We start from the raw sequence: 12,539 nt of genomic DNA, 5'->3' as shown, positions 1-12,539 counted from the left end.
AAATCAGCCTGCTATATTTGGTCATTTAATGACGCTCCCTAAGTGATGGCTAGCTCTGCTTCTCTTTGGCGAGGTGTGTGATGCGTTTGGTGAGGTGTGACGCTGGTCTTGATGATGTTGCTCCTCGCAACTGCTTTTTCACATTTCCATCCGTCAGTCTGGCGTGCAGTCGACTCCGGGCGATGGTAAGTTTTGAAAAGAACTGTCACAGGATTCCAGGGCAGAGTAACAGGGAAACTGAGACAGGAAAGTTAAAACAAGGCCAAACAGTGTGGGCAATTTGCAGCTTGTAACTAACAAGCAATTATCTTCCCCAGCCAAGGACAGCAGAGCAAATGGTTAAAAAAAAAAACACCACTTCCTTAACCAGAGAATGCAGGACAGGAGAGGGGAAGAGGAAAGAAAAAAGGGCAGTTTTACTCCCTTAGCAGAGAAGCCAGCAGCCTTAGGCTGGGCACGATAAAGTTGCCAGGTGCTGGTCATGAATTCTGGGCAGGCCACAGCAAAGTAAAAAGGGGCCTTGGGAATGAATCCGTACCAAAACAGTCAGCAGAGGAATTCTGAGACCTATAGACAGGAGGGTGTATAACGCCTCGGACCCCCACCCAACTGGCTCTTCCGATTGGCTGAGAGCCCGTCAACGCTTCATAAGCCAGGTGCATAGGTTTGCTTGCTTTGCTTCTTTAATAAAGGCACATGGTTTCATTGCTTTAATACATTGGCTTTTCACAGCACAGTCAAGGCCTCTCGTATAAATTCATGTATATGAGAAGACAAGGATCGAGGTTGGGAACAGAACTGCTTGACTTCCCCGCAGTTCATAAAACCTCATGGGACTCAGCCACCACACTCACAGTGATAAACAAGGTCACGTACTCAGAGTCAAGGTCATTCAGTAACTCCTTAAACTGGTGGTTGTTTAACCCTCTGCTTTTTTTTTTTTTTTAATTTATTTTTTAAATCCTCACCCATGGAGTGAAGATATTTTTTTCCCACTGATTTTTTTTAGAGAGTGGAAGGGAGGGGTGAGTGGGGAGAGAGAGAGAGAGACAACTATTGGTTACCTCTCTCTCTCGCACCCTGACCAGGACCAGGAATTGAAACTGCAACTGAGGGCCCTCGCCAGTTTTGCTCAGTGGGTAGAACGACGGCCTATGGACCAAAGGGTCCCGGGTTCGATTCCGATCAAGGGCACATACCTAGTTGCAGGCTCCTCCCTGGCCCAGGCCTGGTTGGGGCACATGCAGGAGGCAACCAATTGATGTGTTTCTCTCACATCGATATTTCTCTCTTGTCTCTCCCTCTCTTTCCCACTTTCCCTAAAAATCAATGGAAAACTATCCTCAGGTGAGGACTGAAGAAAAAAGAAAGAAACTGCAACTGAGGAACATGCTCTTGACTGGGAATCAAAACCTTGACCGTTCCCTCAGCGGGCCGATGCTCTAATCACTGAGGAAAACTGGCCAAGGCTAAACCCTCTGCTTTTGACAAAACGTATGCATGACACTGCTGTTGACATATTGTTGTTGAGCCGCACCCACTGTGCACCGAGACTCTTGGTGTCTGATGCAGTGGCTTATAGTTAAATCACTTGGATCAAGACTGAGACAGTTCAGTTCTTTCTTGACGGATGCAATTCAACCATGGTTGCAGCTCCTACATCTATAAGGAGGCCTCTTAACTTTTCGAATGTCAGCTCAACATTTTTCATTGCTAAAACAGTCTCTCAAACAAGTCCTCCCCTCGTGTAGTGCCCTGCGTGGCTTCCACTGACAGCAGTCCCTCTCCCGTGTCCAACTCTGCAGTTATCCCACGAACGAAAACGGCCCGTTGGATAATGCCTGTTATGTCCGCTGTCGTAACACTCTGCGTTAACTTTCCTTTTCTTTGTAGTCGCCATTTGTAGGACGTCACACCCTTAAGTTTCCATAACTATCCAGTGGGTGTGTCGCCAGCAACACAATGATTTTGCTTTGATCGCTGTTCTAATCTTGCTTCTTGGACTTGAAACATATCCAGCATTTGTATCATCGGCTCTAGAGGTCTTTTCTTTGTACTGGAATGTCCTTAATCTGCCCCTGAGATTCAGTTTTGGGGTTTTTTGAGAATTGTTGATCGTGGACATGTGGATAAAGGTTGGATTGGAGCTGTCATCTGTGTCAGCAAAGAAGTCGACAACATCGTTGTCAATTATTAGAGGCAAGGTGATCCATGTCGCGAGAAATCATCTCATCGCACCCCGTCTCATCATCACTGGGTCGCAGTAGTTTTGCCACAGTGTGTTAACACTTTCACAGCCGTACACTCCCAGGCTGCCCGGCGCTGCCTGTCCTCGGAGTCACCGCAATACCGGCACACAGACCAGGGGCAGCCGACGGGAAGCATACATGTCTGTCCCGTCATGTACTGGATACTGCCCTGGACAAAGCTGCCAGTACTTGAGGAAGTTCTATCATCCAAATGCCTACAGCACTTGGAATGTTCTAGAACCTTTGCGGTGTACTTAAAGTATATTTTATGAACGTCCTGTAGTGGACATTCTTGCTTGTCCCTCAAAATGTACATTATTATTACGATCTGCTTAATATAAATTTATGTTGCTATGAAAAAAACTAGATTTCTTGAATTTCAAGTTCCACTTGTGGTTGCCTTTGGCAGGGCCAGACCAAATGGTGTTTCTGGCCTTAAAAACCATTTGGTCTGGCCGGACGTTCCCCACCCTGCTGGAGAAGTTGGACAAGCTCAAAGTGCCTCTGAGGGAGCTGGGAGCCACTAGCACCATCCCCAGAGGTGCGGTGATTCCTTTGCAACTTTGTTCCCTTCTCCCATTTAGGTTAACACATGAGATCAACCTAGTGAATACATTTCCAAAAAGTTTTCCATACTCATAAACATACAAATATATACAGGGTGGGGTAAAAATAAGTTTACAGAAAATAATACAATAATAAACAATAATAATAATACAAGAACAAACTTTCAAAAATAAAAAAGAGCCCTATCACAGTTAGGCAAGTAGCTGGACACATAACAACACAGTTAGATTATACAAAACATTAAATAACAAGTATAAAAAAGTGGAAGTCTATTAGAATGAAAAAGTGCCAGGCCTGGCTGGTGTGGCTCAGAGGTTGAGCATTTGTTGGCCTATGAGCCAATTTGAAGAGAAATTTCTCCAAGCTAATTGATGTCAGAGAGGAAGGGAAAGGGATAGAGATCGAGCAGCTGCCTCCCACATAGCCCCAGCTGGTATCTAGCCTGCAACCTGGGCATGTGCCCTGACAGGGAATAGAACCATGACCTTCTGATTCACAGATTGATGCTCAACCACTGAGCCGCACTGGCCAGGCATATAGTGTCCAGTCTTATTTCTTTTTCAGGAGAAAAGGTAAACTAGGAAAGCTTTGGTCTCCAAAAGAGAGACCTTTTCACTGGGAAACAGCAGGACCTGCTTCACCTCCTTCATAGACGTACTTTCCGGACCTCACCAGGTGGTCCTCAATCCTCTCCTTGGCATGCCTTTCCCCCAGTTTTTCCAAGCCCTCCAGTAGGGTGTTGACTGAGGCAGCCTTCCCCTTGGTGTTGAGCCAGGAGGTCAGCATTTGATACAACCCATCCCCGGGGTCTAACGCTTGTGCTTTGGCGATGAAGATATCATTGTCTGTGAGGCCCACCGATCTCATGAATGGCTCCCAGCGAGGAAAGGGCACGGACTTTGAGAATTCATAGAAGCACTCCCTCAGGGCTAGATGGGAGAAAGCCACAGAGACAGTCAGGTGAGGTGGAGGAAACCCTGCAAAAAGGGCTGATGTAGACCTAGCCAGTTTGGTTTGGTGGTGAGATTGTCAGTCCACAAAGTGAAGGGTCTTGGGTGCGATTACAGTCAAGGACATGTATTTCGGTTGCGGGCTCAATCCCAGGCCCTGGTCAGGACGCATGTGGGAGGCAGCCAATTGATAGTCTCTCTCACATCCATGTTTCTCTCTCTGTGTCTTTTCCCTTCCTTCCATCTAAATTTTAGAGTCTAAAATCAATGGGGAAAATATCCTCCCGTGAGGATTAACAACAAAAAGGGCAGCTGTATACTGGAGCGCCCCCTGGTGGTTACCTGTTGCTCTTCATCCCTTACCTGCTTCCCATCAGTATACAGTACTAGAATCAGGCCAGTCTGGGCCGCACTTGTGGCCATGGCACTTTGGAGAGTCAAGATCAACAGAGAATTCTGCTTTAAGGGAAGGCTGATAGCCACCTGGGAGGGGAGATGGACGTCATGGATACAGCGAGTGAGGAGTATGTGGTAGGAGACAGAGAGTGGGACAGACTGTAGTGCAACAGGCCCTCAGAGGAGGGAGCCTGCACTTATCCTGAGCGTAAGGTCCGCTGGGGGCCTGGAGGGGGACAACCTCTGGCTCTACACCCTGCTCGGCCTCACCCACCAAACTGGCAGAGTGAGACGGGGACAAACAGACTCTGAGCAAGAATTTAACCCGGAAGCAGAGCAAACCCCACCCATTTCATGGGATTGTACTGAGGGTTCAATGAGTCGTGTGTGGAATGCACTGCACACCACTGACCCACAGAAATATAAGGCGAGCCAGGGCCACTTATTTATATTTTTCTAATAGCTGAATTGAAGAAGATAAAGAGGAACAGGTAATATTAATTTTAATACTATCTGGTACTAATTCAATACTTACAAAATATTATCTTTACAGGCAACCAATAAACAAAAAATTACCAATGGAATATTTTATATTCCTTTTTTTTGTACTAGTATTTAAAACCTGATCTGTGGTTTATAATTACAGCTCTTTAAATCTGGCCTCGCCAGCGGTCAGGTGCTCGGTAGTCTCCTGGGCCTGCTGGACAGCGCCAGCGCCAGCCCCCTAGGTGCCCTCAGTGAGGGGAGCCTGGCCCTGAGCAGCCAGGGAAGGGGGAAGGTGGTGGAGAGAAGGACAGGGCAGCACAGAACATCGCTGTGACGAGATGGGATGGTGGGCAGTGGGAGGAGGCGGGTGGAGGGACAGAGGAGGGGAGGGGATTTACTGTCCTAATGGCCCAGTGACAATCAGCATAGGCCCCCGGTTTCCAGCGTCCCCGGCTCTGTACTGCTGTGACAGCTACGGGGACAGCAGTTAGGACACTGCTCCACTGCCCCCAACAAATCACTCACTTTCTAGGGGGTTCTCGTTGTTCGCTGGAACCAGCAGCTTCCTTCTCATCTGAGACCCATCTGCGCTTGCCCGTCCCTGTAAAATAGAGTGGAAAACCCCCTGGTTCAAGTCAGGAGTCCTAGATTCCAGAAGTGAGACTGACCATCAGCCAGCTGTGTGACCTGGGGCGGCCACCTCCCTCCCAGTCTCTTTAGAGATTAAAGAGGAACCTCCCAGCTGTGCCTCTCAGACTGTGTCCTTGTGCTCCTGGAGGCCCCCATTCCCTGGGGTAGCGCTCACCCCTTAAGTGTCTGTTCCAGCGCTGACAACTGTACACACCTGAGCAACCATCACCCAATCAAGACATGGAAATGCTCAGCGTCCTGCACAGCTGCCTCCTGCCCTTTCTAGTCCATTCCCACCCACCCCATCAGGAGACAACCACTCCCTCCCAGGCATGTATGTGACTGAAATAAAGAATATAGCCCTAGCCAGTTTGGCTCAGTGGACAGAGCGTCGGCCTGCGGACTGAAAGGTCCCGGGTTTGATTCCTGTCAAGGGCACATGCTTGGGTTGTGGGCTTGATCCCCAGTAGGGGGCATGCAGGAGGCAGCCTATCAATGATTCTCTCTCATCATTGATGTTCCTATCTCTCTCTCCCTCTCCATTCCTCTCTGAAATAAATGAAAATATATATATATTTTAAAAAGAATATATATGAGGGCACTTTGCAAAATCTATGTAAGACTTCTTCCACGAAGGTGGAGGTGCTTTGATCACTAATACTGTACCATATCGATAATCTAAATAAGGAAATGAAACTATTAGGTTGTCTCCATGGAGACTGAAAAGGCATTTTGTAAAATTAAACATGAATTCTGATTTTTCAAAAACACCTCAAAAATAGGGGGCTGCATCCATAATAAGATTTTCTATATGAAAACAAGAGTCAACATCATTCCTTTAGGTGAAGTATTGAAGGCCTTCCCAATGAAATCCAGTCAAGATCGAACACGCACCTCTTTAAGCACCTGTGAACATTGTCTGTTCTGGAAACCAAGGAGGCAGGACTTGTGAAAGGGGCAGAAACAGTCATTATTTTAAACATGATTATAAATTTTTAAAACCCTAAGGTATAAGCTACAATACTTAAAAAATAAATGTGTGCCCCACTGGCGTGGCTCAGTGGTTGAGCATCTACCTATGAACCAGGAGGTCACAGTTCGATGCTCAGTCAGGGCACATGCCCGGATTGCGGGCTCGGTCCCCAGTGGGGGGCATGCAGGAGGCAGCAGATCAATGATTCTCTCTCATCATTGATATTTCTCTCTCTCTCCCTCTCCCTTCCTCTCTGAAATAAAAATAAATAAATAAGTAAATGCATATCTTGGTGAATGTTAATAAACATACTAGAAACAATAAATTAGAAAACAGAATTGCAATGGGATCCAACCAGTAAGGGTCGAAAAACACATAAGATACAAAGAAACAGCTTTTAGTAGAAATAGGAATTAATTGGAAGAAAAACACAAATCTTAACTGAGTCATAATAAAACCCCCGATCTGAAGTGCTATCTTCCTTGATAATAAAAATATTGAATGTTGAAAGATCTCAATTCTTCCTGAATTAATGTAAGGTAATATATTTTTTTTAAAGTTCCAATGACTTCTATGGAGATGGGGTGGAGAAAATCTTATAAAATAATTCTAAATTTTATATGCGTAGAAATAACATATTTTGGCAAGGTAAGGAAGAGGTATGTGCACTCTCAGATATTAAAAAGTTTCATTTGGTAGAGTATTGTATATAGATGGCATATGCACAAATATTTCAGCAAAGAATTCTCTTGCCTGTCGGAGAAAGATAAATATCACATGATCTCACTCATTTGTGGAATATAATGAACATAAGCTGGTGAACAAAAACAGATCCAGAGACATAGAAGCTCGAATAGACTGTCTAACCTCAGAGGGAAGGTGGAGGGAGGGGGTGTGGTGAGGAGGGGTAGGACATCAACCAAAGGACTTGTATGCATGCATATAAGCATAACCCATGGACACAGTAGGGGGGAGGGAGGGCATGAGTGGGGAGTGGGAATGGCCAGGGAGAGGTCAATGGGGGGAAAAGGAGACATATGCAATACTTTAAACAATAAAAATTTTTAATTAAAAAATAATAAAAATTTCAAAATAAAATCATTGAAAAAAAGAATTGTCTCTCATAATTACCTGAAATAAAAAAGTGAGGGGGCTGAAGAAAGACTGCAGGAGGCTTCTACCACTCCCTGAGAACCTTTCTGTACAATTTACTTTTTCTCACTGTGGATAAGCACTACTTTAAAAAATGTGAGAAGTGATTAATCAGGATAGAGGGATTATTGGCCTTTTTGGTTTGTTTCCTTCCTTTTATACTTTATTTTAAAAGAGAATACTGTGCTCTGGCCAGTTTGGCTCAGTGGATAAAGCAGTGACTTGTGGACTGAAAGGTCCCAGGTTCGATTCCAGTCAAGGGCACATGCCTGGGTTGCGAGCTTGACCCCCAGTGGGGGACCTGCAGGAGGCAGGCAATCAATGTTTCTCTCTCATCATTGATGTTTCTATCTCTCTCTCTCCCTTCCTCTCTGAAATCAATAAAAATGTATTTAAAAATATATATATTTTAAAAGAGCATACTGTAGCCCGGCTGGTGTGGCTCAGTGGTTGAGCATTGATCCATGAACCAAGAGATCACGTGATGTAAAATTCACATGCCCGGGGTTGTGAACTTGATCCCCACTAGGGGGCATGCCAGAGGCAACCTATCGATATTTCTCTCATCATTGATGTTTCTGTCTCTCTATTCCTTTCCCTTCTTCTCTCTAAAATCAATTTTTAAAAAACATGTTAAAAAGAGCATACCGTAGATGGAGGAAAGAAACAAAGGGAACAGGAAAGTCTTTGTAAACATTTCACATCTGATAAAGGAGGAGCCAAAAGCGAGGGAAATGAGAGAATCTGTTGTGAAATGGGGTTGGAGGAAAGAGACAGCGACTCAGAACAATTCACTCTCCGCATGTCACATCAGGTCACAAAATCGATTCCATTTGGATAACAATGCTATATGCTAAAAATGATCGTAAATTTAAAAACTCTAAAAAATTAGTGAATTTCATCTTACGTTCAGGGGAATGACTTCCTAAGCTTCTGAGGAATAAAAATTAAGTATTTCTACAGGTTTACCACTCAATGTCATATTAAAACTCATGAACTGATATGAACCAAAACTGTATGCACGTGTGTGGGCCCAGAAATTCTACTTCTAAATGCCACCATACAAATAGAATTAGGTATCTAGACTAAGATTTATTATCATACTAGAGGACCAGTGCATGGATTCATGCACGGGTGGGGTCACTCGGCCTGGCCTGCACCCTCTCGAAATCCAGGACACCCCGGGGGATGTCAGAGAGCCTTTTCAGCCCAATCCCTGCAGGCCCCATCCAGACATGAGGGAGCCCATCCTGTGCGTTGAGTGTCTGCCCCCTGGTGGTCAGTGCACATCATAGCGACCCATCACTTAGGCTTTAATATACAGAGATAGGTTCGATGTAATAGGAATTTTGTAATAAGTCTGATATTCCTATTGTTACAAGGAATGGCTTACTAAATTATTTTACAACTACACAGAGGACTATCTGCAGTCCTCATTCAGTCAGCCAACAAAGATGGGGGCGCCATCCTGTGCCTGCCTGTACCGGACTCTGGATATTGTGACATCTGGACAGATAAGAAGACCCAGCCATTCCACAGAGCTAACAGCTCCCTGCAGTGCAGCCCCTTCCCCTCGGGTCCTGATCTCCCTGAACCATCCTTCCCCAGGACAGCAGTCCTGACCAGCACTGGCCTTTCCCTGCTTCTAACACAGTCCTGGGCCAGCACAAAGGCCAGGCCTGGCATGGCCGCCCCCACTCACCAGTAGATGCTGTGCTTCTCCTGCGGGCTGTACCAGGGCCAGCTCCTCCTGTTCCTGCTCAGAGGACAGCGAGTCTCTGTTGCTTATGGCCAGGTTGTGGGCATTGTCCAGAGCCTCAGGGTCTTCTGGGGTTCGTGAGAAACAAAACCAGCCCTTGGGAAGGAAAAGAGCTGACTCAGGAGTCCGCACCCAGGCTCCCTGAAGGGTCTCAGGGGACACGTAGGTTCTGCTACCCCGCCCCTCCCAGGTTCCCCTCCCCTCAGGTTGGCAGAGGCTCAGCACATCCAGGACTTTGCTGTTAGCACCAGGACCCTGGTGCTGTGCTAAGGGGGTTTAGCATACCTGCCTGACACCCCCACAGCCCGGAGTGCAGGGCTGTGGGTCTGGGTGTCACAAGCAACGGGAAGGACAGGGCCACGTTAGAGAGCCGGGGATAGCAGCACAGGACAAACTGGGGCCACGCCCACCCAGGGCCCTATTCTGGGCAGGAAGCGGTTCTCAGGGCCTGATGCCCCAGAGCCTGGAGAAACCCACTCACTCTGCTCCTGCTCTTGGTGGCCGCTCCGGAACCTGGAAGAGAAGGGTGTCGGTCTCAGCGTGCGGAAGCCCTCTCTGTAGGGTCTCCCTGCTGGGAAGGGCATGGGCTGGGGCTCAGACACTGACAAGAGGCCTTGGTCCTGGTGACAGGGAAGGGCAATCCAACTCTGGGACACCCTCAGGAAGGGGAAGAAACGAGGGAAAGAAGTAAAAGTAAACACCTATCAAATCTCTGTTGGGTTCTGCTCTGACCCAAGCTGCACAACAACCCACCCCTGACCTTCTCCTCTTGACTCTTGTCACCCAGTTGAGGCTCTGACCACCCCTCTGCCTTGGCTGGGGGCCCTGCGGACGTGAAGAACTGGCCTGCCCTCCCAGACTGGGCAGGGAGAGGAGGTGACCATCAGCCCCAAGACAGGGGGACTGATACGATGCCGGCCCTCCAGAGGTGCAGGTGAGGAGGGAGGTAGAGGGGTGATCCCAGGGAACAAGATCACAGCCAGGCCAGAAAGACCCAGAGATCTGGGAGGCGGAGGGGCGGGCCCTTCTGTCTGAAGAAACGAAGCGGGAAGTGAGGGAACAGCAGAGAGTGCCAGCACCGCCCATCGCTCCCGCCAACCTCACCTCGAAGGTTACAGCTCCTGCAACAACATACGCCCAGCACCAGAAACACCAAGATGCAGATAAGAAGGATCCCCCACCACGGTATGCCTGAGGAGAGAGAGGGAGCAGCAGTGTGTGCCTCCAGGCTGGTGGTCACTGGCTCTCCAGGAACTGGGGCCTCCCCATGGTCCTGGGTACCTGATTGTTGGTCCACACACTCAAGGTCGTTCGAGGGGCCACAGGCCTTGGCCTTGACCTTGCCATCAGGGCACCTAGGTTCAAACACAGGGAGGATGTGAAGGGGTTCTGTGCGGTCAGAGAAAGAGAAAGAAGGAGCAACCCCCCACCCAGTGTCCCCTGGCGGGGGGAGTGGGAAAAGAACAGCCTTCTCCTGTCTGCCCGACGGGCCCTCTCACCCCCTTGACGGGTTCAGGAGGGACCTGATGCCACCTTCTGCCCTCGAGGGCTCCAGTTAAGTGTTCAGAGCTGTACCCACAGGAGCTGGGCCTTCTCTATAAGGCCTGCACTGAGCTCCCCTGACCTGCAGGGGGAGCACGAGTGAGGAAGCAGCTCACTCCAGCCAAAAGCTGAGCCTCCTTCTCTAGTCAACCCTCAAAACAAGGACCCTCTTGTCCTCCCCCTGTTGACTGTCCCCACCAAGCACAGCCACACTGTAAAAGAGCACGTTACTATTGGCCCCTAAATCCCAATAACAGGGAAAACACAGTCTTATCAAGGGAACAGGGCCCTGGGGGAAGGTGGCGGAGCTGGTGCAGGGGTTTGAGGAACCCCTGAAGGAGCTACAGGCTCGGTTCATTATGATTTGGCTGTGAACACTTATGTGTTCATGGGCTCATGCCGGCACCAAAAAACAAAAAAATTAAAACACACATACACACACACACACACACACACACACACATTTTGTGATTGAATTGCTATAAAGATGATTGCAAGTATGGCTGCAGGGTACACAATTCCTTCCTTCTGGTAGTAAGAAAACCTATAGCTTTGCATGGGCCACTGACAGGCTCATAGGCCCTGACTAGCAGCTTCAGTAGAAAGGCCAGCCGGGGCAAAGGGAAACCGAGCTGAGGAGGGGTGGGCAGAGGGTGCTGCAGGGGGAGCGTGTCACGCAAATGGCCAAGGCGGGCTCCCGTGTCTTACCGAGGGCTGCACGGTAGGCAGAACTCAGGAGAATCCTTATCCTGGTAAGTGCCATTCTTGCACCGACACTGGGTGTCCCTCGTCCTGGTGCACCGAGCTGTTTCTACTTTATCTGAAGATAAAGGATAAGATTCAGGGGATACTTTTCCGTCTCATGTCCCTCAAACCATTTTTCACCACCCAACCCCCACCACACACTCGGCTTCACTCAGTGCGCCATAGATTTGAGGGTTAGGGTTAGTTTCTGCAGCAATATCTGTGAGGTGCCAAAAGGACAGCCACTGGTCACCTGCCCGCCACCACCGCGTGCATAAAAAAGACCATGATGACCATGATTCTTTACTTATTACATCAGGATTGAGAGGAAATATCTATTGGCTCACAGGGTGACTAAGAAGGGTCGGGTATAACCTGAGAGACCCTGGGTGGGGAGGGACCCTTGGGTGACTTCGCAAACTTAACCCTGCAGAGGGGCCTTAGGCCGTGATGGCTGAGGAAGACGGAGCGCCTGCCAGGGAGCTCAGGGCGAAGAGGGGTCTGGCCAGGACAAGTCCCACATCCCGGCCCAAACCAGCACTTTTCCACTCGGCCCCGCCTTCCACGATGTGGCCCTAGAGTCCTCCCTTCAAGGGACAGGTTATTTTCCCACCACTTTCACCTGATGGTTTAAAAGATGTCCCTCCTGCGTGGCATGCATTATAGAAATAATTTCTGTTTTCATTTTATTTTATTGGCCTAAGTCATATCATGAAACAGGATATGATGAAGACCACGCTGGGCTGGCAATTAGGTTTCTGATCCCCCGTTCCATACAATTATCATCTCATTGCCCGGCGCCCTAACAGTAGGCATGAGGTCCGCATCTCTACCTGGAGGGCATTTAGAGCAGGGTCGGCAAGAAGACAAGCTGTTGGGATGACTGTTGTAATCCACTCCTTCAGTGCATTCTATACAAGTTCTGCTGTGTTCCGAGAGATAGGATCCTGGGAACAGAGAGAGAATCTGGTGAGTGAATGACCACGGGGCTCCTGGAGGCGGGCAGTGGTGGCTAAGGGATGCCTCTTTCGGCCATCAGTGGAACCCAAACAGGAAAATCCACTCACATACCTTAGACCAGCACTGCCAAC

General features: G+C 48.4%; 1 protein-coding gene across 2 annotated transcripts in view; it reads right to left on the bottom strand.

Moving 5' to 3' along the window:
- Positions 1-918: 918 nt before the first annotated feature.
- TNFRSF10B (TNF receptor superfamily member 10b) overlaps positions 919-12,539 on the bottom strand; it is a 35,930-nt gene continuing 24,309 nt past the window's right edge. The window contains exons 3-10 of one of the 2 annotated variants that reach the window (XM_028160411.2): positions 12,282-12,395; positions 11,413-11,524; positions 10,444-10,517; positions 10,267-10,353; positions 9,644-9,675; positions 9,106-9,258; positions 5,174-5,249; positions 919-3,745 (exon numbers count right to left, since the gene is read on the bottom strand). In XM_028160411.2, coding sequence (XP_028016212.2) covers positions 3,429-3,745; positions 5,174-5,249; positions 9,106-9,258; positions 9,644-9,675; positions 10,267-10,353; positions 10,444-10,517; positions 11,413-11,524; positions 12,282-12,395 — 965 coding nt within the window. In that variant the 3' untranslated portion in view covers positions 919-3,428. Of the gene's footprint in view, positions 3,746-5,173; positions 5,250-9,105; positions 9,259-9,643; positions 9,676-10,266; positions 10,518-11,412; positions 11,525-12,281; positions 12,396-12,539 lie in introns of both variants that reach the window. The other variant, XM_054717211.1, reaches the window with a different exon arrangement.

Source organism: Eptesicus fuscus, chromosome 6, assembly GCF_027574615.1.
Source record: "Eptesicus fuscus isolate TK198812 chromosome 6, DD_ASM_mEF_20220401, whole genome shotgun sequence".
Lineage (NCBI taxonomy): Eukaryota > Metazoa > Chordata > Mammalia > Chiroptera > Vespertilionidae > Eptesicus > Eptesicus fuscus.
This window is presented reverse-complemented; position numbering and strand designations above follow the sequence as displayed.